At 53.0% G+C, this 22,195-nt stretch overlaps 3 protein-coding genes and 2 non-coding genes across 11 annotated transcripts in view; 2 read left to right on the top strand and 3 right to left on the bottom strand.

Annotated features, from left to right (window-relative positions):
• Positions 1–2,768, top strand: part of DNMT1 (DNA methyltransferase 1) — a 36,719-nt gene extending 33,951 nt beyond the window's left edge. For all 5 annotated transcript variants that reach the window (XM_032465594.1, XM_032465593.1, XM_032465595.1 and 2 more), the window contains 5 exons: positions 26–221; positions 539–705; positions 838–954; positions 1,769–1,859; positions 2,413–2,768. In XM_032465594.1, coding sequence (XP_032321485.1) covers positions 26–221; positions 539–705; positions 838–954; positions 1,769–1,859; positions 2,413–2,444 — 603 coding nt within the window. In that variant the 3' untranslated portion in view covers positions 2,445–2,768. The remainder of the gene's footprint in view (positions 1–25; positions 222–538; positions 706–837; positions 955–1,768; positions 1,860–2,412) is intronic.
• A 7,650-nt stretch (positions 2,769–10,418) lies between these two features.
• On the top strand, positions 10,419–14,742 carry EIF3G (eukaryotic translation initiation factor 3 subunit G). 3 transcript variants are annotated; one of them, XM_014554807.2, is made up of 12 exons: positions 10,452–10,531; positions 10,680–10,726; positions 10,845–10,982; positions 11,266–11,349; positions 11,460–11,548; positions 11,699–11,758; positions 12,578–12,682; positions 12,778–12,967; positions 13,748–13,855; positions 13,971–14,107; positions 14,189–14,295; positions 14,625–14,741. In XM_014554807.2, the coding sequence occupies exons 1-12, from the start codon at positions 10,512–10,514 to the stop codon at positions 14,638–14,640; spliced, it is 1,101 nt and encodes a 366-aa protein (XP_014410293.2). In that variant the 5' UTR covers positions 10,452–10,511; the 3' UTR covers positions 14,641–14,741. The 3 variants fall into 3 exon arrangements, with proteins under 3 accessions (XP_006179438.1, XP_014410293.2, XP_014410294.2); XM_014554808.2 differs by having other exon boundaries at positions 10,453–10,531; positions 10,845–10,943; XM_006179376.3 differs by lacking the exon at positions 10,845–10,982 and having other exon boundaries at positions 10,419–10,531; positions 14,625–14,742.
• Positions 14,739–21,790, bottom strand: LOC102510900 (suppressor of SWI4 1 homolog). Its single transcript, XM_032466367.1, has 14 exons — positions 21,678–21,790; positions 21,421–21,591; positions 20,827–20,928; positions 20,586–20,636; positions 20,307–20,477; positions 19,593–19,669; positions 19,294–19,401; positions 19,076–19,199; positions 18,917–18,995; positions 18,669–18,798; positions 18,432–18,598; positions 18,136–18,345; positions 17,577–17,750; positions 14,739–16,140 (listed from the first exon to the last, which is right to left on the bottom strand). The coding sequence occupies exons 1-14, from the start codon at positions 21,693–21,695 to the stop codon at positions 15,038–15,040; spliced, it is 2,685 nt and encodes an 894-aa protein (XP_032322258.1). The 5' UTR covers positions 21,696–21,790; the 3' UTR covers positions 14,739–15,037.
• On the bottom strand, positions 19,483–19,562 carry LOC116659170. The gene has a single exon (XR_004314452.1). It is a non-coding gene; the product is annotated as a small nucleolar RNA U105B (small nucleolar RNA).
• LOC116659167 lies at positions 20,697–20,782 on the bottom strand. Its single transcript, XR_004314449.1, has one exon. It is a non-coding gene; the product is annotated as a small nucleolar RNA SNORD105 (small nucleolar RNA).
• Positions 21,791–22,195: the final 405 nt, after the last annotated feature.

The following is a 22,195-nucleotide window of genomic DNA, read 5'->3' as shown; positions in this document are numbered from 1 at the left end:
GCTGGGGCCTGCTGTGCTCTTCCAGGACATGAGTGCGTTGGTGGCCGCCCGCATGCGGCACATCCCTCTGGCACCGGGCTCAGACTGGCGCGACCTCCCAAACATCGAGGTGCGGCTCTCCGACGGCACCTTGGCCCGGAAGCTGCGGTACACCTACCACGACAAGAAAAACGGCTGCAGCAGCACCGGGGCCCTCCGCGGGGTCTGCTCCTGTGTGGAAGGTGGGACCCCTACTTGTGCTGCCTTCTGGTGGGGCTTCCCTCGAGTTTGGTGTGAAGCCCTCAGCCCCCTGGGGTTCCACAGCGGGCTTGGGGGATGGAGCGCTGTCTCTGGGGTTTCTTAGCAGGAGATACTGGTGGCCGCTGCTCTGTAACCCAGAGGCTCTGGGCAGGGCACAGGCAGGCCAAGCCCGGTGTCCCTGATAAGCAGCTGCTGCGAGCAGGGTCAGTGGTAAAATTTTGCCCAGGGAACAGGGACTGTCAGCTGCTCCGTCCCTCCTGTTCTGTAACCACGGCCTCACCGCAGCCCTCTCTTCCAGTGGGGAAAGCCTGTGACCCTGCGGCCAGACAGTTCAACACCCTCATCCCGTGGTGCCTGCCCCACACTGGGAACAGGCACAACCACTGGGCTGGCCTCTACGGGCGGCTTGAGTGGGACGGCTTCTTCAGCACCACTGTCACCAACCCTGAGCCCATGGGCAAGCAGGTGGGTCTGAGGGCTGGGGTCAGGCCGGGAGTGGGTGGAGGCCCAGGCTTAGCGGGTGGGCTGGCTCTCTTCACCTCCTCCTGCCTCGGTGCTCACGGAGCCCGACTCCCCCACCTCACCTCTCTCCTGCAGGGCCGCGTGCTCCACCCCGAGCAGCACCGAGTGGTGAGTGTGCGGGAGTGTGCCCGCTCCCAGGGCTTCCCTGACACCTACCGGCTGTTCGGCAACATTCTGGACAAGCACCGGCAGGTCAGTGGGCGGAGCCTGGAGGGGCGCCGACTGGCGGTCCTCACACAGCGGCCCCAACAGCGGAGGCCCCTCTACCACTGGCAGAGACATGCAGTGCAGAGCTCTGCTCACGTGGTTACTTCACAGGGGACGTTGAGCCCGGCGCTTGTTGACTGAGGGCTCAGCACTCCCAGAGGGTTATGGTCAGGAAGGAGGGACCCTCCTCCAGGGGCCCAGGTTGCTCATGGCTCAGGCTGAGTTACTAAGTACGTTCATTGCTGTTTACAGCTGAGGCAGATTTAGCCCAAAGGAAGGTTCCAGCGCATTGAACTTCAGTGAAAGACCAGACTAAATGGGCGGTGGTGAAAATCCACTGTTGCTAAGGGTTGAAACGAACCAACAATTCCTCACTGTCTCTCACAGGGTGTTAAGTTGGTTGTTAATTAAATGTCTTTCCATCTAAGTAGTGCAGGCACATGGCTGAGAAAGCCAGCAGTGTGTGGGGGTTACAGCGAAACCCTCCTGTTTCACCGCTTGCCCTGTCCTGTGCTTTGGAAGTGGCAGCTCTTAGCTGGAAGTGAAGCTTGGTGGCTTCCTGTCTGGATGTCCAAGATTCTCCTGAAGCCCTTTAAAGGCCCCCCTTTCTGGGTGGTTCTTGACATGCTGGTGTTTGGGGCAGGAGGATGGGCTGGGTGGAGGGTCTGAGTGCCATCATGATGGAAGGGCTTTGGGGGCCCGTTGAGCATGAGACCAGGGTCCCAGTGCCTGTGTTCTGAGGATGCTGGCACTGATTCCAACCATACCAAACAGGCATCTCCCTCCTTCCCTTCTGCAGGTGGGTAATGCTGTGCCACCGCCGCTGGCCAAAGCCATTGGCTTGGAGATCAAGTGCTGTATGTTGGCCAAAGCTCGAGAGAGCGCCTCAGGTATGGTGGGGGTCAGAGATAGCGAGGGTTTGACTCTAGGCTCTGGGACTTGGGTGAGTCACCCACCCTCTCTGGTGGGCTCGCTTCTTTTGAGGGGTTGCTGTGAGATTGAGTGCTCGTCTGACTGCTTAGCAGTGGAGCCCGGCACGCAGTGGGCGAGCGGTCAGGTCTCGGGGCGCTGGCCTCTGTCCTGCCCAGTGAGTCTGGCTCGGCTAGGCCCGCCCCAGACACCAACCCAGGGGGTCTGTTAGGGAACACCCGCGCAGTGCTCAGTCTCCCTGAATGTTGATGCAGAGCTGTCCCAGGTGTGTGTTGTTGTTGTTTAAAAATTGGAGGTACTGGGGATTGAACCCAGGGCCTAGTGCATGCTAAGCATGTGCTCTACCACTGAGCTACACCCTCCTCCGTCCCAGGTTCTTACTTGGTCGTCCTTTAACACCAGTGCCTGGGCATTAACATACTTTCTGACTTAATGCATTTGTTGCTGTTACCTGTTGCTTTGTGCAACATTATATATGTTCCTGCACTAACTTTCCGTTTTATTTCTCTCCAGTTAAAGTCAAGGAGGAGACTACTAAGGACTAGTTTTGCGTTCCCATCGAGCTTGTTTCTGGCACCAGGGATCCCCAACGTGCACTGATATTGTATTTTTAACATGTTGATCTGTTGGTTCAAATGTGTTGTACACGGTGTTTGTGGCCTTGGCTGACACGAAGATGTCCTGTGAGGTTTGCTTATCAGACTAATTTGACTCGGTGATCAAACTGTGCAGTACTTTGTGCATTTTGGATTTTAAAAGTTTTCTATTATGCATTATATCAAATTTACCACTGTATGAGTGGAAATTAAACTTTATGTAGTTTTTATATGTTGTAATATTTCTTCAAATAAATCTCTCCTATAAATCGCCCTGGGTGGTGATTCATGATTTATGAGGGGCTTCTGGCTACCTTTCAGCTGAGGCTGGATGAGAATGGACTTGTCAGTGCTGAAGGTGACCCCATGGAGGCATTTTTCTGAGGTTAGATCATTCCATGTGCCCCATGTGTGATTGGGGTGGGGATTGTGGGTCAGTTCTGGCCAATGAGATGCAGGTGGCACTTGCCAGTGTGGTTTCCAGGAAAGCCTTTTAAAGGAAGAGTTTCAGTTGGCCTTCCCCATGGCCTTGTAGCTGTTTGGTCTGGCTATGAGGCCTGGCAGTGCAGCAGCTATTTTGTGACCACGAGGACAGAGCCGCACGCAGTGGATGGTGGAGCAAAGAGAAGAGTCGCTTGGAGCCTTGGCCTGCCACCCCCAGGCAGATCCCTTACTTGCTTCAGTCTGTTTGGTGGGCTTTCTGCACTTTCAGCCCGACTCAGTCCTACTGAGCTGTAAGGTGAGCAAACCTTTGTCTTTGGGAAAAGATGGCAAAGCAGGAACAGATGAAGAAGTGTCGATCAGCAGCACACACGACCCAGGGGGCCATTGTTAGGGTGCCACGTAACACCTGCTCTGCCACCTCTACACGTGCTTGTACCAAAGCACTCGGTGGCACCTCAACTGGGACTCGCCACTTCATCACTTAAGACAAGGACCAGCGATCATTCAGATGTGAAACTTGCTAAGCTTTTTCATAGTAAGTAATTAGATGTGCCGTTTTGTCCCCTCGTCCTGCTGTTGTGAACGGCACCACACTGAACATCTTTGTACATGCTCTCCCGTTGTGTCCTTTAGGGAAATATCTAGAGAGTTTCCTGGATCATCGAGTATAAATATTCTTTATTTCCCCTTCAGAGCCCGTGGCTGACCTACCCCTCTGGGGAGGTTTTGATGCTTCTCCCACCAACAGAGCCACCTGGCCTTTGCCCTACCCTGGCTTTTGCCTCTTTGATCCTTGTCAGTGGAAAAGTGAGTTCTGTTAGCATTCTTTAGGAGTGATTCAACACTCCCAAGCGTCCGGTGGCCACTGGAACTTGTTCCTTATCTCCGTGGTGATATGTGACTTCGTCTGTGCTAGGGGCTGTCCAGGCATTAGGCTTTTACCCCTGCTTGAGTTACTTTTCATCTTGAGTCATGTCTTCACCAGAAAGATTTTATTTTTAGGGGTTAGTGTGTATTTGTCACTCTTCTATTTTTCAGAGCCTATTTAGAAAGGATTTCCCTACCCCTAAGTCATAAACTTGTGTTTTTTTCCATATTTCTAAGATACCTTAACATGCAAATTATTTTTGTAAGGAGTCAAGTAGGCATTTCAGCTCATTTTTTGAACAGGTAACAAGCGCACATGGTAAACACAACCCTCAACATGGTACCTGGTAAAATTTCTCTGTTGGGTTTTATTTTTTAGCTATACTTTCTGCTTTTCTTTTTTTTTTTTTAAGCTAAAAACTCATGTAAAAGTATATCGTGCGTATAGCAAAGTATACTGGGTCTTCCCCAGGTACCCTGACCAAGACAACCGAATCCTTGTCCTTCCAAAGTCCTCCTGTTCCTGAGTGCAGGCGTGTCTGTATCTTTTCTCTGCTGCAAATAAACGGTGGCATCAGTTAAAACCGCTTTGCACCTTCAAGGTTGTTCTACTAGGAGTGTCTTGCTGGTCCCTTTTTATTGGTCTAATATGAAATGTCCAAGTCCTAGACGTGTAGCTTATTCTGGTAAATGAGTACAATCAGAACCCACATCCTTATCAAACTACGGGACATTTGCATCACTCAAAGTCTCCTGTGTCCTTTCCTAGTTCATTACCCGCCTTCCCCCACCAGCAGGCAACCTCTGGTCCAATTCCATCTCCATGGGTGGCTTTCCCCTGTTGGGTTCAGTGTGGGCTCTGTGTCTGGCTGCTCTCACTCAGCTTAACGTCTTTGGGAGTCATCCACGTTGCTAATGTGTATCATAGTTTGCCCCTTTTTATCACTAAGTAGAAGGAATGCCCTTATTTTAAACTTTCATCCTATGTGAAACACTTCCTGTCCCTCAAGGGGGCAGCTGGTCAAACTGTGGTACGTACATTTGTACACACATGAGAATCCACATCTATAATACATTTCTAGATGTATTATACATATATATTATGTACAGTTGAATGACTGGGTCAAAACTTCAGAATTGGCACATCCTCTGAAAATCCAGTGGGTGTTTTTTTTTTTTTTTTTTTATAGTGATTGTACAAAATTTACAGACTTCTGGGGAAAACTGATCTTACAATGACAAGCCTTTCTAAGAACAAGGTCAGTCTTTCGGTCTTTCTGGTTATTCAGATTGTTTTTATGTCTTTCATAGCATTTAAAATTCTTCATATAGATACTATAAATTTCTTAACTTGATTTTTAGGTTTTGTTTTGTTAGTGGAGGTACTGGGGATTGAACCCTGGACCTCATGCATGTAAGCACACACCACCACTGAGCTAAACCCCTTCCCTCTGATTCTTAGGTATTTAACCTTTTCATTACTAATGTACATGGGATGTTATTTTCCAAAGAGTGGTCCTTTGTCTACAGAAAGATTATTGACTTTTATTGATTATTGACTATTTTTTTCTTTGACGATTTATTGAATTCCTTCATTTTTGTGATACTTTTCTGGTTGAAGCCTTCATTTCAGGTATATGATATGCTACTGGGAACAATTTTCGATGGACACCAGGTTTGTTTCCACCTTTTGGCTTCTGTGAATCGTGCTGCCACGACTGTGGTTGGACAAAGATCTGTTCGAGACCCTGCTTTCAATTCCTTTGGGTACATTCCTAGAAGTGGAATTGCTGGGTCATATTTCTACTCTGATTTTGTGAGTCCCCACCATACTGTTTTCCACAGCAGCAGGTTTTTTTTTTTTTAATGAAGGAAATATTTAAGGAACAGCTAAAGCCCTTTTGCATGCCTTTCAGATCCCTGTCTGCTACTTCCCCAGACACAACCTCTGTGAAAGCGTTGCTATGTCTCCTTCCTGTCCAGGCTTTCCCCACAATTACCGCATGTCTATAAACTTAATATTGTCTGTGTCTTTCAAAACATTATGTTAATCTATTCTACCACACATATCTGTCTGCAACGTACTTTTTCTCCTTCAAGCATGTTTGCAGTTTTTAAAGAAAAGCAAGCTATAGAAACACTGCATCCCACAGCAGCCAAAATGGTCAGTACTTGTTTCCCCTTTTTGTGTCACGAGGAAGCCTTTTTAACACCCCATCATCACCACAGTGACCACGATCACGCACAAGTGTAATGGGCCCGTCAGCTTTGTCCACGGTGACATGCAATCATCTGCAACTACTGATTGAGGACTTGCACAGACATCGTCACACAGCCACTGATCCACCGCTGGCGATCCCAGTCCCCGTTCTGGGGTTGGGCGTGCATGTAGCAATAAGCCAGACCAATGCCGTCCCTCCCTGCCTTCGGAACAAAGCAGGCAGGCAAACTCCACAAGTGACAAAGAGATTTTAAAAAGCGAGAAAGGCTACCATCCAAATAAAGCAGAGAATTGGGATGGAGTGACTCTGAACCTTGCTTTGTTCCTCTCCAGACTTTATTATTAAAATGCACAGATCTTTAATGTGCAGCTGGATTTTTTAACATGTGTATTTATTTGCCTGAGTTATCAGCTGCCCAGATCAAGATGTGGAAAATTCCCACCACCCTGGAAAGCTGCCTAGCACCCCTCCCAAGCTGATTCTGTCCCTGTTAAGAGGTAATCACAGTCTGATTTCTGTTACTATAGGTTAGTGTAGCCTGTTTGAGAATTTCACACAGATGGAATCGTAGGGTATCTGTTCTTTTGTGTCTGAGACATGCATTCATGTCACTGATTATATCAATCATTTGTTCCTCTTTATAGCTACATGGTACTCCATCATAGAGATGGACCACAGTTTATCCTTTTTTATCCATCCCTCTGTTGATGGACTTTTTTTTAAAATGGAGGTACTGGGGATTGAACCCAGGTGTTCATGCTAAGCATGCACTCTACCACTGAGCTGTTACCCTCCTCACCTTGATGGACTTTTGAGTTGTGTTACGACCTGAATTTTGTGCCCCCAAAATTCATTTGTGGAAACCCTAGCCCCTAGTACCTCAGAATATGAGTGTATTTGGGGGGGGATAGTCGTTAAAGAAGTGATTGAATTAAAATGAGGTCATTAAGGTAGGCCCTGAGCCAACATGACTGGTGTCTTCATAAAGACCATGTGAAGATATGGGAGAAGACAGCCACCTACAAGCCGAGGAGAGAGACCTCAGAAGGAACCAATCTGCTGATACCTTATCTCAGATTCCCAGCCTCTAAAACTGTGATAAAATACATTCCTGTTATTTATAAGCCACCTCATCTGTGGTATTCTGTTAGGGCTGACCTAGCGAACTAATTCAAATTGTTCCCCGCTTTTGGCCATGGTGAAATAAATCTGAAAAAAACATTTGTGTATGTATTCTCCGTGGATGCGTGTTTTCCGTTCTTACAAACAATACTGAGAAGTGGAATTCCACCTGTGAGATCCAGTGAATCCTCCTGAAGTGCTGCTGACTGGCCAGCAGATGGCGCACCGCGCGTGTCCACCTCCCCCCACCCCCTCCCTCATGCCCTGCGCTGGATTGCTTTTGCTCTTGTCCTGCCCGCTGTCCGTGAAGATTGTGCACGTGGAAAGAATGTCGGTGCTACAAAGGAGGACCGGAGGAGGGGCTCCGGGACTTTTTTTCCAATCCAGACTTCAGGTTTCTCCCTACTGCCCTATGCGCCCCTGGACCCCCTTTTATTTTTCCTTGCAAAATACCTGACTTTTTGTAAAAATAACACGTTTGATATTTAAGAAAAAGTATTCTATACAAGAGAATACTGAAAAGGAAGTCAGGCATACCTTGGAGATATTGCAGATTCAGTTCCAGACCACTGCAATAAAGCAAATGTTGCAATAAATAAGCAAATAAATAATAAAGTGAATTTTGCAAGTCATACAAATTTTTTTGGTTTTCCAGGGCATATAGAAGTTATGTTTACACAGTACTGTAGTCTATTAAGTGCACAATAGCATTATGCCTAAAAAAAAGCAATGCATATACCTTAATTTAAAAATAATTACTGCTAAAAAATGCCAATCATCATCTGACAATGCAGAGATCCCACAAAACTTCAACTGGTTAAAAAAAAAAAAATCTGTGAATCACAATGAAAAGAAGTATGCTTGTAAAGGTGAGGCCAAATCAAAACACCCAGGAGCACCAGTGTTTAGTGGCTAATGTCCTTCTGGGCAAGGAGAAATGTGCAGTTTTCTCTCCAGGGGTGGTGCTCAGATGAATGGGGCAACATTTAGCCAATCCTTTAATCATGATGGTTGTGCTGTTTTCAATTTTCCAATCCTTTAAACCACACTGTGCTGGACACTTTCTTATGGACGATTTAGTGCACTTGGACATGTTTTTCCTTAGGCCACTCCTAGAAGTGGAAGTGCAAGCTCATGGATATGAAATATGTATTAAAATACACTTATATGTTACACCTCATATATATTACATAAATATGTACTATTCATTCATATACAAAGTATACTTTTATATTTATGCATATATTTATATTTAAACCAAAAAATCAAACGGTAAAAAATTTTAAATACAACAGAAAAGTCCAAAAATAATCTTTTTTTCCCTAATGGCTTCCTCTCAAAACATCCCTCAGCAACAGTTTATTTCTTTTCAGAAAATAGTTTTAATGCTATTAAAGATTTACAAAAATTGGTTCCTACAGTATATACCATTTTATATCTTGCTTTCTCTTCTTATCTTGGATATATATATATTTTTTTCACATGAGCACAAATGGATCTACTTCCTTAAAGACTACACAGCATTTAATATATTACTGCACAGCATAACTTAATCTATTTAACCAGCCTCTAAGAATGGACAGATAGGTGTTGCCAGTTTTTGCTGTCATAAACAATACTTCCCAGACAGCTTATTCTTACATTTTTGCCTATATTTACAAATTTTTCTCCCCAGTTGAATTATTAGCTGGCTCAAAGGAAAATACAAATGTACATTTAAGTTTTAGGAGATGTTTTCAATATTCCATCTAAAGAGTTTGCATAATTTCATGTACTAACAATGTGAGGGAGTGTCTTTTTCTCTACATCTTTGCTACCATTGAGTAATCTCAATTTTTTAAAAGTTTTGCCCACTGCAACATTGTTTGGATTTTGCATTTCTTGGTGTAAACTTGAGTGAGTTTGCACAAATGTTTATTGGCCCTTTGTACAAACTTTGTATTTTCATCTGTGTTTCCAGGCCACCCTCTTTCTTTCACTCACTTTCCCAGCCACCTTCCTGGTCTCCTGCTAATTTATTCCTTTCTACGCTACCCTCTACAGGCTTCCAGAATAATCTTTCACCAAAGAAAATCTGGTCACAATGAGTCACCACTCAAAACATGTCAAGTGACCTCACTGGCACCCCACAGCCTGAGGATAAAGAACCTATGCTCCTTAGTCTGATTTTAAAAGTCCTTTATGAGCCATAGAAAGCAAACTATGGTTACCAAAGGGGAAAGGGGTCAGGAGAGGGATGAATTAGGAGTTTGGGATTAACATATATACATTACTATATATAAAATAGATAAGCAACAAGGGCCTACTATACAGCACAGGGAACTATATTCAGTATCTTGTAATAGCCTATAATGGAAAATTATCTGAAAAAGAATATATATATGTATATATACATATATATAACTGAATCACTTTGTTATACACCTGACACTAATACAACATTATAAATAAGCTATACTTCAATTTTTAAAAAGTACTTTATGATCTGTTTCCCACCCCATCCCTTATCCCCATTAATTAAGCACTTACTTAGTGCAGATATCCAGTGGGTCCTGGGGACCCAGAGGTGAACAAAGCAGGCAGGCAGATGTCTGCTTTCTGCAACTGACATTCTAGAGCAAGCATTTTTTTTCTCACCCACTTTTTCATTATTGCTCCTCTGTAGGAGCAAAATTGAATTATCTTTCAATTTAATTTCAATCCATTTTAATCAAATCACATTTAATTTCTCCCTAGCAGTGGAAATTAAATAATTAGGAATAAGATTTGTGTCTGGGAAGGTTGGCTTTGGAGGGCCACAAGCCATTGTAATGTCTACGGTTTTTTTAGTCACCCAGGAATTATTTGACCCCTTGGGAGTTATATGACTTCCATTGAGAATGCACACCCTAGAGGGAGAGCTGGACAATACACAAGTAAATGGAAAAGATTATATCAGGGGGCCAAGAATGTTACAAAAGATAGGAGGGAGAATGGTTAATGGGGTCACTTGACATCTTGATCATTCATATCAGGAAAGCTCCTCCCAGACAAGGAAGACCAGTCTTGGTTTCTTCAGCTGCAAGATGGAAATTATAATTTCCTCTTCACAGTTCTTGAGAACAGTAAGATCTCAATAACTAAGCTTTACTGTTATTATTGATTAAAAAAAATTAAGAAGATAAATGAGATGCGCCTCTACCCAGCTACCTAGTTGGATTCCAGGGCTCAGCCTCTCACTGTTGGCGCCTCTACCTCCGTCCGCATGAGGGCGCTGTGGACGCCGCGGCCGGGCTGCTCTAGGTGGCGGAGCCGGAAGTCTCAGTCTCCCCTGACTTCCTGTCTTTGGGCCAGGTTTGCCCTGCGTGGAGAAGATCTTGCAATGCCTACCGGAGACTTTGAGTGAGTTGGGGGTCGTGGGGGGAGGCAGGGGAGGCCGGGGAGGCGGACTGGGGATTGTAGGGAGTATTCTGGAGCCTGGGTGCGCCGAGACCGTGGGAGCGGGGCCTCGCCTCACCCGACCCTCCTCCCGGCAAACTTGTCCCCGCAGTTCGAAGCCCAGTTGGGCGGACCAGGTGGAGGAGGAGGGAGAGGACGGTGAGTATGTGTCGTCGCCTCGGGTATCCACAGCCAGCCTCCAGCCCGGTCATTGCCGCCTGCTCCAGTCCCCCGCCCTGGCATCGCCGTCTGACCCTGCGTCTTCCCTCACGGCCAGGCCCTGCCCCGCGCCATCCGTTTCCGGGCCAGCCTGTCTCCAACTTCAGATGTTCACTGGGGAGTCCCTCTTCCTTCCATGCCACCACCCGGGTCCTTGGTATCAGCACAGATGCGCCCCTACTTCGGGGAGGAAGTTGTAATAGCCTCTCTTCTGCCTTTGTACTACCGCCTAGATGCCTATGGTCTGCCCCTGCCTTCATGTTAAGGATCCCCTCTGCTTGCCATTGCTGGGACGTACTACAGCCAGCTAGCTTCATGATCCCGCGTGGCTATCCTAGGATGCTTTCTGGCTACTCTTCTGCCCTTGGTTCTGCCTGTCTCAGCTCCTGGTGTGGGCATCATCCCCAGAGTCCCTCCATTTCAGCTTGGGAGCTCCTATCTCTCCAGCTGACACCTGCTCCCCACACTCCCTCTCACAGACAAATGCGTCACCAGTGAGCTCCTCAAGGGCATCCCTCTGGCCACCGGGGATACCAGCCCAGAACCTGAGCTAGTGCCGGGAGGTGAGTGACAACCTCTGCTCCAACCCTGGGCTGCCTCTCTTCCCAGCCACATTCCTTCCTGGTCCCCATTACCCAGGGCTCAGCTCCTCTCGCCTTTTCCCTTCTCCCAGCTCCACTGCCACCTCCTAAGGAGGTCATCAATGGAAACATTAAGACTGTGACTGAGTATAAGATAGATGAGGATGGCAAGAAGTTTAAGGTGAGGCTGGGGGAGGAGGTGGGTGCCCTTTGCTTGGGGGCACTTGGACCAGGAGAGGGTGGTGTGTGTTGGTGGTTTGATGAAGAAGATTTCCCGGCCCCAGGAACCTGGAGGAACAGGAAGCCCAAACCTCTCCTCTCGTATCCCCAGATTGTCCGCACCTTCAGAATCGAGACCCGGAAGGCCTCAAAGGCTGTTGCAAGGAGGAAGGTAAGACCCTTCTCCCCCTGTCTTGGGGGCTCCCGCAGGGCTGACTCAGAGAAAGTAGGAATGCTTTTCCCCAGTGCCTTTGTTTTTAAAAGTGGTGTTTAACTGTTTGTACCCATTATATTGGGGCAGAACTGAGGCCTAGGGGTGTTTGTGCTCTGTTGGGGCCCTGACAGTCCAGCCTGTGCAGGAGTGGATGGGGTTAATTCTTAATCCTCTTGACTTGTCTACCAGTAGGAACAGAGCCAACCCCTCCCCTGAGGTGGTCATAGCAGAAGTGATAACAGTAAATAAATTTGGCACAGTTACCTGCACTTTTTCTGTGTGAGATCCAAGTGCTTTGCAGGAAGTGTTTCCTCATTCAGTCCCCCTTGCACCCCAGGGAGGTGGGGAGCACTGTGGTCCTCTTTTTATAGGTGAGGAAGCTAAGGTTCAGGTTTTAACTAGCTTAAGGACCCTGAAAGTCTCGGTGACCCCTACACACCCCCCAGCATCACTTTGTGCTAGGAGCTGATTCGCTACCTGCATGGCCCCTGCCAGGAGTTGTTGGCAGTGAAGCTGTTTCCTCCTGAGCCTCACTTCTGTCATCTGGGACATGGGGCTGAGAGCTGCCCCTGCCTCCTAGAGCTGAAGAGAAGCTTGGGCTTGGCAGGCACTCAGGGAATGGGAACTATTGTCACCACTGTGAGGGTCGTTTGGGGAGGGTGGAAGATGGAGCTCAAGGCTCAGACACCCTGGACGTGGGTGCTGTAAGTCTTGGGTGCCAGTGGAAGAGGTCCCACTTGTTGCCCTGACCTGTCCCCCATCCCACCCTGAGCTCAGAACTGGAAGAAGTTTGGGAACTCAGAGTTTGACCCGCCAGGGCCCAATGTGGCCACCACCACAGTCAGCGATGATGTGTCCATGACATTCATCACCAGCAAAGAGGTATGTGGGGCAGCAGGCCAGGGCCAGTGGCCAGGGCTGTGGCGGCTGCAGTGGGGCAGAAGCCCCGTGTGAGCTGCCCCCACCTGCCCCGCCAGGATCTGAACTGTCAGGAAGAGGAGGACCCAATGAACAAGCTCAAGGGCCAGAAGATTGTGTCCTGCCGAATCTGCAAGGGCGACCACTGGACCACCCGCTGCCCCTACAAGGACACGCTGGGGCCCATGCAGAAGGAGCTGGCCGAGCAGCTGGGCCTGTCCACTGGCGAGAAGGAGAAGCTGCCTGGAGGTGCAGGGGCCTGGGGGTGCAGCTGGCAGGCAGGGTACAGGGGCAGGGACTGTGTGCACCTCTGGGAGAGTCCTGGCTCAGCACCTGCTGTCTGACCAAGGCCACCCCCGATGCGGCTGTCATCTCCTGTACAACAGTGTCAGCAGCACGAGGCTGTGGCCACAGTCAGTGTATGTGTGTGAGAGACACTGGCGGGGCGCTCTGGCTGCTGGTGATGTCACTCTCTCTCCTCGTGGGGGGCTGTGGTAGCCGCTTGTGTGTGCGCCTGTACGTGGGACTACACTGTGAGTGGTGGGGGGACAGCTGTTCTCTGGATGTATCTGTGTGACCGTCGTGACTTGAGTGTGCTGTGTTTGCACGCACACACCTAGGGACAGACTTGCTCATGTGACTGTGATTCGCTGATGGTGACTTTTAGTCTGGACAGCTCTACATTCATGATGTGTGTGTGGCACACTGTCACCTACTGGGGGTGGGGGGCACCTGGGGACTGTCCCTACCCCATGTACCTGTGTGTTGTTGTGAGGCTGGTGCGACTGTCCAGCTCGGTGGTTTCTCACTTTTCTTGTGCTGCTGGCAGGGTGTTTAAATGATGTCAGCTTCCTGGGTGTGGTCTTTAAGTCACCGTGGCCACCAAGCCTTGAAGGGGCTAACCGGATGCCTGTGGTTTAACGGACGGTGCTTGGGCTGATCATGACCAGAGCCACCAGTATCCTGGGGCAGGTCTGACCCTCCATCTGTGCCAGGGAGGCTTGACCCGACCTTGCTTTTGGTCTCCAGAGCTGGAGCCCGTGCAGGCCACTCAGAACAAGACGGGGAAGTATGTACCTCCGAGCCTGCGGGATGGGGCCAGCCGCCGCGGCGAGTCCATGCAGCCCAATCGCAGAGGTGAGGCAGGGAGGGCGTCCTGGCTCCAGGCCTGCAGGCGGGCACCTCCCCGCACCCTGTGATTATCCTGCGGGTGGGGCTGGTTCCTCACAGATGCCTCTCCTTGCCTGCCCAGCCGATGACAACGCCACCATCCGCGTCACCAACCTGTCAGAGGACACTCGTGAGACAGACCTGCAGGAGCTCTTCCGGCCCTTTGGCTCCATTTCCCGCATCTACTTGGCAAAGGACAAGACCACTGGCCAGTCCAAGGTGGGCTGGTGGCCCTGGGGGTGGGGAGGGGTTGTGATCTCGCCTGTGCCCTGAATGCCCCTCACCCCACCCCTCCCCCAGGGCTTTGCCTTCATCAGCTTCCACCGCCGCGAGGATGCTGCCCGCGCCATTGCCGGGGTGTCGGGCTTTGGCTATGACCACCTCATCCTCAACGTCGAGTGGGCCAAGTAAGACCCCTGCTCTCCCCTGCGCCCCTTGGTGTCACAGCCGACACTCAGGCTGACTGTGGCCCCACACCCGGTTAATGGCCTCCAAGCTTGTCTTGGGGTGCAGGTCAATTGTCCTTTTCCTCTGGTGGAGGGGCCCACCACCCACGTGCGGCAGGGCCAGGCTGGTCATCGCCAATCTGGCTCCTCGTGTGCCCTGTGCCACCACGCTGTCTCCCCCTGGCCACTGCTGAAACCCCTGTTGTGTGGTGGGGGGACTCTTAGGATTCTCTCAGGTGTCTGAAGCCCTAGTACTTACCATCCTCAGCCACCTCCCATCTCCTCTCTAGGCCATCAACCAACTAAACCAGCTGCCGCTGCTCGGCCCCCAACCCCGGGATCCTTCAGTGACAGAAGGCAGCCTCTGGGAGCAGGGGGCTCCAAGGGCAATAAAGAGTCTCCAGTCACCCTGTGCTGTTCCATTTATTTGCAGATGTCACCCACAATGTGGTGGGTGAGGCTAGCCTCGCCCTCCTTTCCTTCCCTGCTTCGAGGGTCGGCTCCCTGGCCCTGCCTGGGTTGGTGCTGTGGGTGGAAGTTCCTGCCACTCGAGCCTGGGTGTTTGCTCGTCCCACCATAGGCCTCTTCTTGGGGAGGAAGTGTTGGCTTGAGGCCTGTTGGGGTCTCAGGGCCGGGGGCCAGCTGTGCTCTGTCTCCATTCAGCTGCCAGGTCTTGTGAGGAGGGGGCTGAGGATGGGCCGGGTCATGGGCTCAACTCAGGGGACTGGGGCCCTGAGGCTTTGGAGGCAGCCGTGGCATTGAGGGGCAGGACTTGGCCGGAGCACTCGGTGTTCTCTGGGGTCTGGCCCTGCCTGCAGCCCAAGCAGGGTTGGCAGCAGCCCAAGCTGGGCGCCACGGCCATGTAGAGCAGTGGGTGGATGCAGATGGCCAGGGGCACGAGGCCCCGTGCTACCTGGTGGGCCACGTACGTCCTCAAGTCCAGCGCCTTCTCAGCCTGGGGCACACTGGCAAAGCCTGGGCAGAGGGCTTTCCAGCGCAGCTGGGCGTACACGTTGAGCACCCGTGTGACATAGTAGGGCATGTAGGAGCTGGCGTAGACAGCCACGCCGCTGCTCACCAGCACCATCACTTGCAGCTTGTTGGCCGCTGTCATGCTGTGGCTGCGCCACACGGCCCGCCCGAGGGCGCCGTAGGCCACCAGGGAGAGCAGCAGTGGCAGGCCACCGCCCAGGGCCACCAGCACCAGGCTGTAGGCTCTGTAGGCCTCGATCCAGTTGTCATCTGCTGTCCCCAGGCACTTGATGCAGGCCTCGGGCCTGGCCGTGGTGCAGTGGCCTTCCTGTGGTGGCCTCTTCAGGTGGGAGAAGCTGAGCGTGGGTGCCGCCAGCAGGACTGCCAGCGCCCAGCCCACGGCGCTGACGGCCCAGGCGTGCTTGGGCCGCAGTTGGCTGTGGGTGAAGAAGGGGTGGACGACGCCCAGGTAGCGGTTGAGGCTGATGCAGGTGATGAAGATGATGCTGCCCAGCAGGTTGCAGGTGAAGAGGAAGCGCTCCAGGCGGCACGCAGCCTCCCCGTAGCGCCAGTGTTTGGGTGGGTAGTAGTAGGCGGCCAGCGGGGGCAGCGTCAGCACGTAGAGCAGGTCGCTGACAGCCAGCTGGGCTGAGAAGATCACAGCTGGGTGCCACGGGCGCTGCTCCCGGGTGTAGAAGCGGTACAGAGCTAGGCTGTTGCCAGCCAAGGCCACCAGGAATGTGACCACCAGTATGGGCCACAGGAAGCCTTCCTGGAAGCCACTGAGGATGCGGTCAGCAGCCGCCGAGAAGTTGGCTGGGCAGCGTGAGGCGCCTGTGGGCAGAGGATGTTGCCGAGTAAGCCCTGTCCCCGATTGTGGCCCCCACTGCCTTCAGAACCCCCAGCGCTGTGGCACCGAGGACCCACGGTGTGCTGGGCCTGTGCCAGCCCTCTGAGGGCATGCTTTCCACTCAGGAGGGGGTGCCAGCCATAGCTTTTCACCGAGGGAATCTGAGGCCCAGAAAGATTAGAAGCCCAAAGAATCCTTCATTTAGCTGCCGTTTACTAGGCTCTGTGTCCTGCACCATCAAGAACCAGCAGGGCAGTGGGGAGGGTATAGCTCAGTGGTAGTGTGTGCCCAGCATGTATGAGGTCCTGGGTTCAATGCCCAGTACCTCCATGTAAATAAGTAAACATAATTATCCCCCAAACAAGCTGGGCCAAGAACTAGGGACGCACGTCACCTGGCAGTGATGACCCAGAGCCTTCAGGCCTGGAGGAGCCAGGGCCCGGGGGAGGGCCCCACCCCACCACACAACTCCCATGTCCCATCTGTCAGCAAGTTTCCACCTTCAGAGTATGTCACCCCCTTAGTGCCACCTGAGTCCAGACCCCACCGTCTACCTGGACCAGCATGGACTCTCCTCCCCAGGTCTCCCTACACTTGCCCTCCCCCATCTGTTCGCCCCACAGCCAGCACCTGTGGACACCTGAGGCAGGTCACATCCCTAGGCTCCCAGCCCTCTTCGAATCCCTCCTCATGGAGAGGAAAAGCCAGTGCTCACGTCAGCACACAAGGGCCCGCAGGCCCTCCACCCCATCCCCCATCGCTTATCTCCGGCTGGCTCCCCGTGACTCAGTCTGTCCCATACTGGTTTCAAGGCATAGCCTGCCTCAGGGTCTTTGCACTGGCTGAATCACCAGCAACAGTCATCCTTAGGGCTGCTCCCCCCCCCCCGCACCTCCTGGTCACTGGCCCTGAGGCCCACTCTGACTACCCTAACATTGACCACTCCCCTCGGCCCCCTACCCTGCTTATTTTCCCCCCACGGCTTCCATCTCTATCTGATCGCTGTAAGGAAAATCCACAGAACGTCCCCTCCCGAGGGCAGAGTGTGCCCTGCTACTGGCTCCCCAGTGCCCAGAACAGTACCTGGACACAGCAGTGTGGGGAAGAGCTACGCTCTGGAGTTGATCCTTCAGGCAACCCTCTCAGCCTCAACTTTCCAACCTGAGAAATGAATGGCCCATTCCTGGTTGCTCCAGCAGTTGGGCCATGAGCTCTGTGCGTGATGCACATGTGCCTCCCCTGCCCCAGACGGCTTCCATCCTCACTTCCTTCCTAACTCATCCCTCCACTCTGGGAGGAAGTCTGTCCTGACATGTTTCTTATCCCGTCTCCCCACCACCTCCCTGGAGCCAGCCGTCTCCACTCCTGTGGCCCTGGATATGTGCCTGGCTCAGCTGCCCCAGCAGTGCTGGCTCCTCACCTGAGGTGGTGGAGGCCATGGCGCATCCACCCAAGTCTGCAGCCCACGCTGTGCCAGTCCCTCCCCAAGCCACAAGCAGCACTGCTGGCTCCTCCCCAAGCCACAAGCAGCACCGCTGGTTCCTCCCCATTCCCAGCTCCACCTTCAGCCAGCTGGGCGGGTCTGGGTGTGCGCCTCACTCCCACCCCATTTCCTTCCTCATGACAGCCAACCCTCCAGGACTGGCCTGCTTGCTTGCGGGGCCCTTGGTCTGGGGGAGGGCAGGGAAGGGCCCAGGACCCCAGGGCACCAGAGCAAGATGAAAGCTGCCACCACCCTGGCACTTCGACCATCCAAGGTGGAGGAAAGGCGCCCAGCCTTGGGGCAGAAACGGTGTCTCATTTCAAATGCAGACTCAGACTTGTGAGAAAGCAGTTTACTGGAGGAGGAGGTTGGGAAAACAGCTCTCCTTTATGAAAGGAAACAGAGGGCTGCACCTGGAGGCCCAGGAGGGGAGCAGAGGGCAGCATCTCTCAGGCCCCAATCTGGGGCATTCCATCTGTTACTAAGGCTTGGCCTCAGGCTACTCTCTTAGGTCGAGGAGCTCGGCCTCGTCCGCGGTCCCAGGCAGCCCCGCTGGGTCCCACTTTGGCCTGGGCTCCCGAGTGCCTGCCCTTGGCCTTTGGAGGCCTCCGGCCACTGCCTTGTTCTGGCTTCCGTTCCTTTACCCGCCGCTTCTTGCCGGGGGTCCCAGCAGGCCGTCTCCGCGTGGCTGCTTTTGGGAACATGTCTGCAAGGAGAGACTATGTCAGGGCCACCAGGGCACAGAGACAGGCCCATGGTGCCCAGCAGCACTGACCCCGGCCTGCCACACACCCTCATCAGGCTCCTCGCCCACAGCCTGGCGGAAATACTCGGCCTCATCCTCCTCTTCCTCTCGCTGGTTGGCACCCTCTGCCTCTGGAGGAGCCCCGGGGTCCTCTGCATCACTGTCCCCATCAGCCTCTGCCCGTGCCCGCTTCATGCCTGCCAGGCTCTTCTTCCTGGAGAACGGATGTTAATGTGGCAGCCTGCGCCCAGGACCCCACCTCCCCTGCCTGGTTGACCACACACTTGTGGGCCTCTCGCTGCTCCCGCTTGCGCTGGACGTTCTGGGCCTGCTGGTCCTGCCTTTGTGCCTTGAGCTGCAGCTTTTCCTCCTTGGCTGCCAGGATGGCCTGCAGCTCCTCCTCCGTTTTGTGCACTGAATGGGGAGAGATGGCTCCTGAGACCTTCACCAAGATCCAGGCGTGCCCCCCAGCACCTTGCCACCCACCTCTGATCAGGCCTCAGCCCCTGATGCCCTCCAGCCCCCTCCTCACCAAAGCTGTGGAACAACACGTTCCCTGCCCCAATGCCCTCCTGGATCTTGATGAGCTGCAGGGTCATCCGAGGCCCGATCTGGAGGGACGAAGGTGGGGGAGTCAGTCCTTCCTCAGGGCTGGGGGAAACTACTGGGCCTACTGGGGGTTGGGCCTCACCTCGGTGAGCCGCACGGCGCTCTGCTGGGCCCTCATGTTGCCTCGCCCCGCGACGGCCTGGGGCAGCTCTGTGATGTTGTGCTCACCGTCGGGCTCCGCCTCGCTCTCAGACAGCCCTGCACCCCTGTGGGGGCACACAAGGGGCTCAGCAGGGGATCCCAGGCTCCTGGGACAGCTCTGGGGTCCCGTGGACTGTGGTGGACCCCTGCCCTCCTTACGTGGCCAGAAGCTCACTGATGTCCTGTAAGCGACTCATGTTGGGGAACTTCTCCTGGAGAAGCTTCTTCATCCCACGACTTGCACCCACAGGGACCACTTTGATGCTACTGCAGGGGCGGGAATTAATGAGGAGCGGAGTTAGGCGCCAGGGGGTCGGGAGTCAGCTTAACCCCCTACCCAAATCCTCTGGCAGGTGCGTCAGAGCGTTTACTTTGAGACTAAGCAATCACAGAGTCTCAGCAGCAGTGCTGTCATCAGCCGCACATGGAGCCACACCTCGTCCCCCTAGAGTACTCACTAATGGCGGAAATCCAGCTCCTGGGACTCGGGCTTGTAACTGATGAGTAGGCAGCGCTTGATGGTGTTCAGGTTCACCTGGAAGGGAGAGAAAACAGGGTGCCACGTGAGCTGCCCACGGGCCTCACTGCATGGAGCCCATACCAAGCTCTGGCTGTGGCCAGGAGGTGCTGCTAACACAGCAGGGACAGGAGGGGCTGCAACTGGTGTCTATGGGCTACCTGGGGCACTGGCTAAAATCCTGGTTCTGAGGTTGCCAACACCATACTCCCTGGTGACTGGCATCTAGCAAGGCTAGTGTGAGGCCCGCTGGTGCCAGGGAACAGACGTGGAGGCTCTAGAGCCTGACAGATTAAAAAAACCCAATCCTGCCCCCTTGTCCCTTGTGTCCAACCTGAGGCTAGTGACTTCATCTCTATTGGTCTCAGTTTTCCTCTCGTCAAACGGAGCCACGATATATACATGCGACTCTGCTTAGCACTTAACACGAACTTAGGAAATAAAGCAACATCAGCACTGTTTTCTACCTGCCAGATGGGATGGCAGCTCACAGGGAAGCCTCCTGCCCGGCTCAGAGGACACAAGAGTGGGATCTGACCTCAGGACCCGGAGCTCTCAGTCTCAGTGCTAGGAGGTGAAGACTGAACCACCAACCCAAGGACCAGTGTGGGGGACCTGCTGCCTGCCCCACCCTCCCACACCAGGCCCAGCCCACCTTGTGCACATTTATGGAGGGAAACAGGTTCTGGAACATGGTGGCCATGAGCTTCACATGCATGCCGTGGGGGCCAAAGCTGTTGAGCACCAGGAGAGGCGGGTGGGCAAACTGTTGCTCATGCATGCGGTGCCGGCGCAGCGAGGAGACCACATCACGCACCAACGTGTACTGCAGGGCAGAGTGACGGGTGAGTGACCGCCAACCACACGTGGCTGATACAATCCCCAAACCCAGCTTCTGCCCTGCTCAGGCCTCGTTATCACCTCTTGTCCTTACCTTGTCGATCCGGAAGGTCAAGGTGGGGCCTCCTGGGAGGCGCATCAGCTTCTACAGAAGAAAGGAGCAGTGAGGGTCTTGGTGTCCGACCAGGGAGCAGGGGAGTGGGAACCCATGCCAATCTCTTCAGAGCGTTTACTTTGAAGCCAGAATCATGACAGCTCAGAGGCACAAGGGTTCATCATAAGAGTTGGGGGAGGAGGAGGGTGTGGGGGAGTAAGGAGTGAGAGTATCCACTCACAAAATAGATATTGGTTTCCGTTTTGCTCAAGATCAGGAAGTGTGTGACCCCGAGGGGCCCAGCCACTGCTACACAATCTTTCAGAGAGTTTTTCTTTCGTATCTGGAAATGATAAAAAGAAAAAGAGAAAATTATAGATACTCCCTTATTAGGCAAAGACTATGAGCTTAAGCTGTTATGTCCCTTGCATTTAACCGTTCCGAGAAAGGGAGAAGGGAGTGGAATATTCTTGGCCTCTAGAGCCAGACTTGAATTGGAGCACCACCTCTGTCCCTTGACACTGTGCGTTACATTTTGCAAATGAACCAACTGAGGCACAGTGAGGTTAAGTGACTTGAATCAGGTCTTTGAGAGGAGTCAGCAAAGCTGACAGTCTCCTCTTAACCATCAGTCAAGCTCCAAACTGGGTGCATTCATCTGCGCTCCCTCTCTGCTGCTCCTCAAAGCCCTGAGAGGGAGCGACCGTGGTCCCCATAAAGATCCCTTTCTCCAGCCAGGGAGATTGAATCCCGGCGCAGTTTCGAGAAGGAAGTCACCCTCTCAGCCGAGAAGACGGGACCTAGGGCGGGTGGAAGCCGGATGGGTGGTGCAGACCTGTAGGCGGGAGGCGGTGAGCGGCTCCATGACCCGCCGCAAGTCTAGGCTGAGCTGCTGGACACTACGACCCGCGCGGCCCCGAGCGAACACGAAAGAGTGCGGCTGCGCGGCGTAGGCCTCGAGGTTGCGGAGGTGAGCCTGAGCGCGCGCGCGCTTCTGGTGACGGGACTGCAGGAAAGAGGCGAGAAGTGAGAGCTGCAGCCGCCGCCGGGACCCCACCCGCGCTGCCCGCCTCCCCGGCCGCCGCGCCTCACCCGCCCGGACTGTCCCATGTTGCAGTCTCTTCCACGCGGCCCCTTCTGCGGGCTACTTCCGGCGCCGCAGCGTTCACTTCCGGCGCCCGCAAGATGATTACGCCAGGCGCCGCTACACGATGACGTCAACGGCTGGGCATGCGTACCAGGTGTATGGGGGGGGGAGACATCACCAGAGGGGTTGCTATGGAGACACCTAGTGCCTGTTTCTACGGAAACCGGGGCGGAGCCGCGCCACACGGGGAGAGTCGGAGAATTGGGTCGCGTGTTCGAATCCTGCCTCGGTCATTTCCACCAGCTGTGGGATCTTAAGAGCCACTTTCTCCACTCCGAGGCTCCTAAAGTAACCTAAAGTGAGAATGATAATCATTTCCTCCTTGACCCGCGAATTAAGAGAGATGATGTATGCACAATACTTGGCACATTGGCGCCAGGCACTTGGGGGCCTGAGAAGGGGGTAGCTCCTTGGCAGTTACTCATTTGGGCCCCCAGCTCCTGAGGACCAGCTGTCCTCCGCG

Source organism: Camelus ferus, chromosome 22, assembly GCF_009834535.1.
Source record: "Camelus ferus isolate YT-003-E chromosome 22, BCGSAC_Cfer_1.0, whole genome shotgun sequence".
Lineage (NCBI taxonomy): Eukaryota > Metazoa > Chordata > Mammalia > Artiodactyla > Camelidae > Camelus > Camelus ferus.
This window is presented reverse-complemented; position numbering and strand designations above follow the sequence as displayed.

Bases quoted from the DNA above. Each gene is read 5' to 3' on its own strand.
- LOC102510900 (XM_032466367.1), bottom strand. The intron at 20,929-21,420 runs GTCTGCACCACC...TATCATTTCCAG, and splicing joins TCACCGCCTCCCGCCTACAG to ATACGAAAGAAAAACTCTCT. The intron at 20,637-20,826 runs GTGAGTGGATAC...TTTCTTCTGTAG, and splicing joins CGGAAACCAATATCTATTTT to AAGCTGATGCGCCTCCCAGG.
- EIF3G (XM_014554807.2), top strand. From the start codon at position 10,512: ATGCCTACCGGAGACTTTGA. The intron at 11,759-12,577 runs GTAAGACCCTTC...CCCTGAGCTCAG, and splicing joins AGGCTGTTGCAAGGAGGAAG to AACTGGAAGAAGTTTGGGAA. The intron at 12,968-13,747 runs GTGCAGGGGCCT...TTTGGTCTCCAG, and splicing joins GAAGGAGAAGCTGCCTGGAG to AGCTGGAGCCCGTGCAGGCC.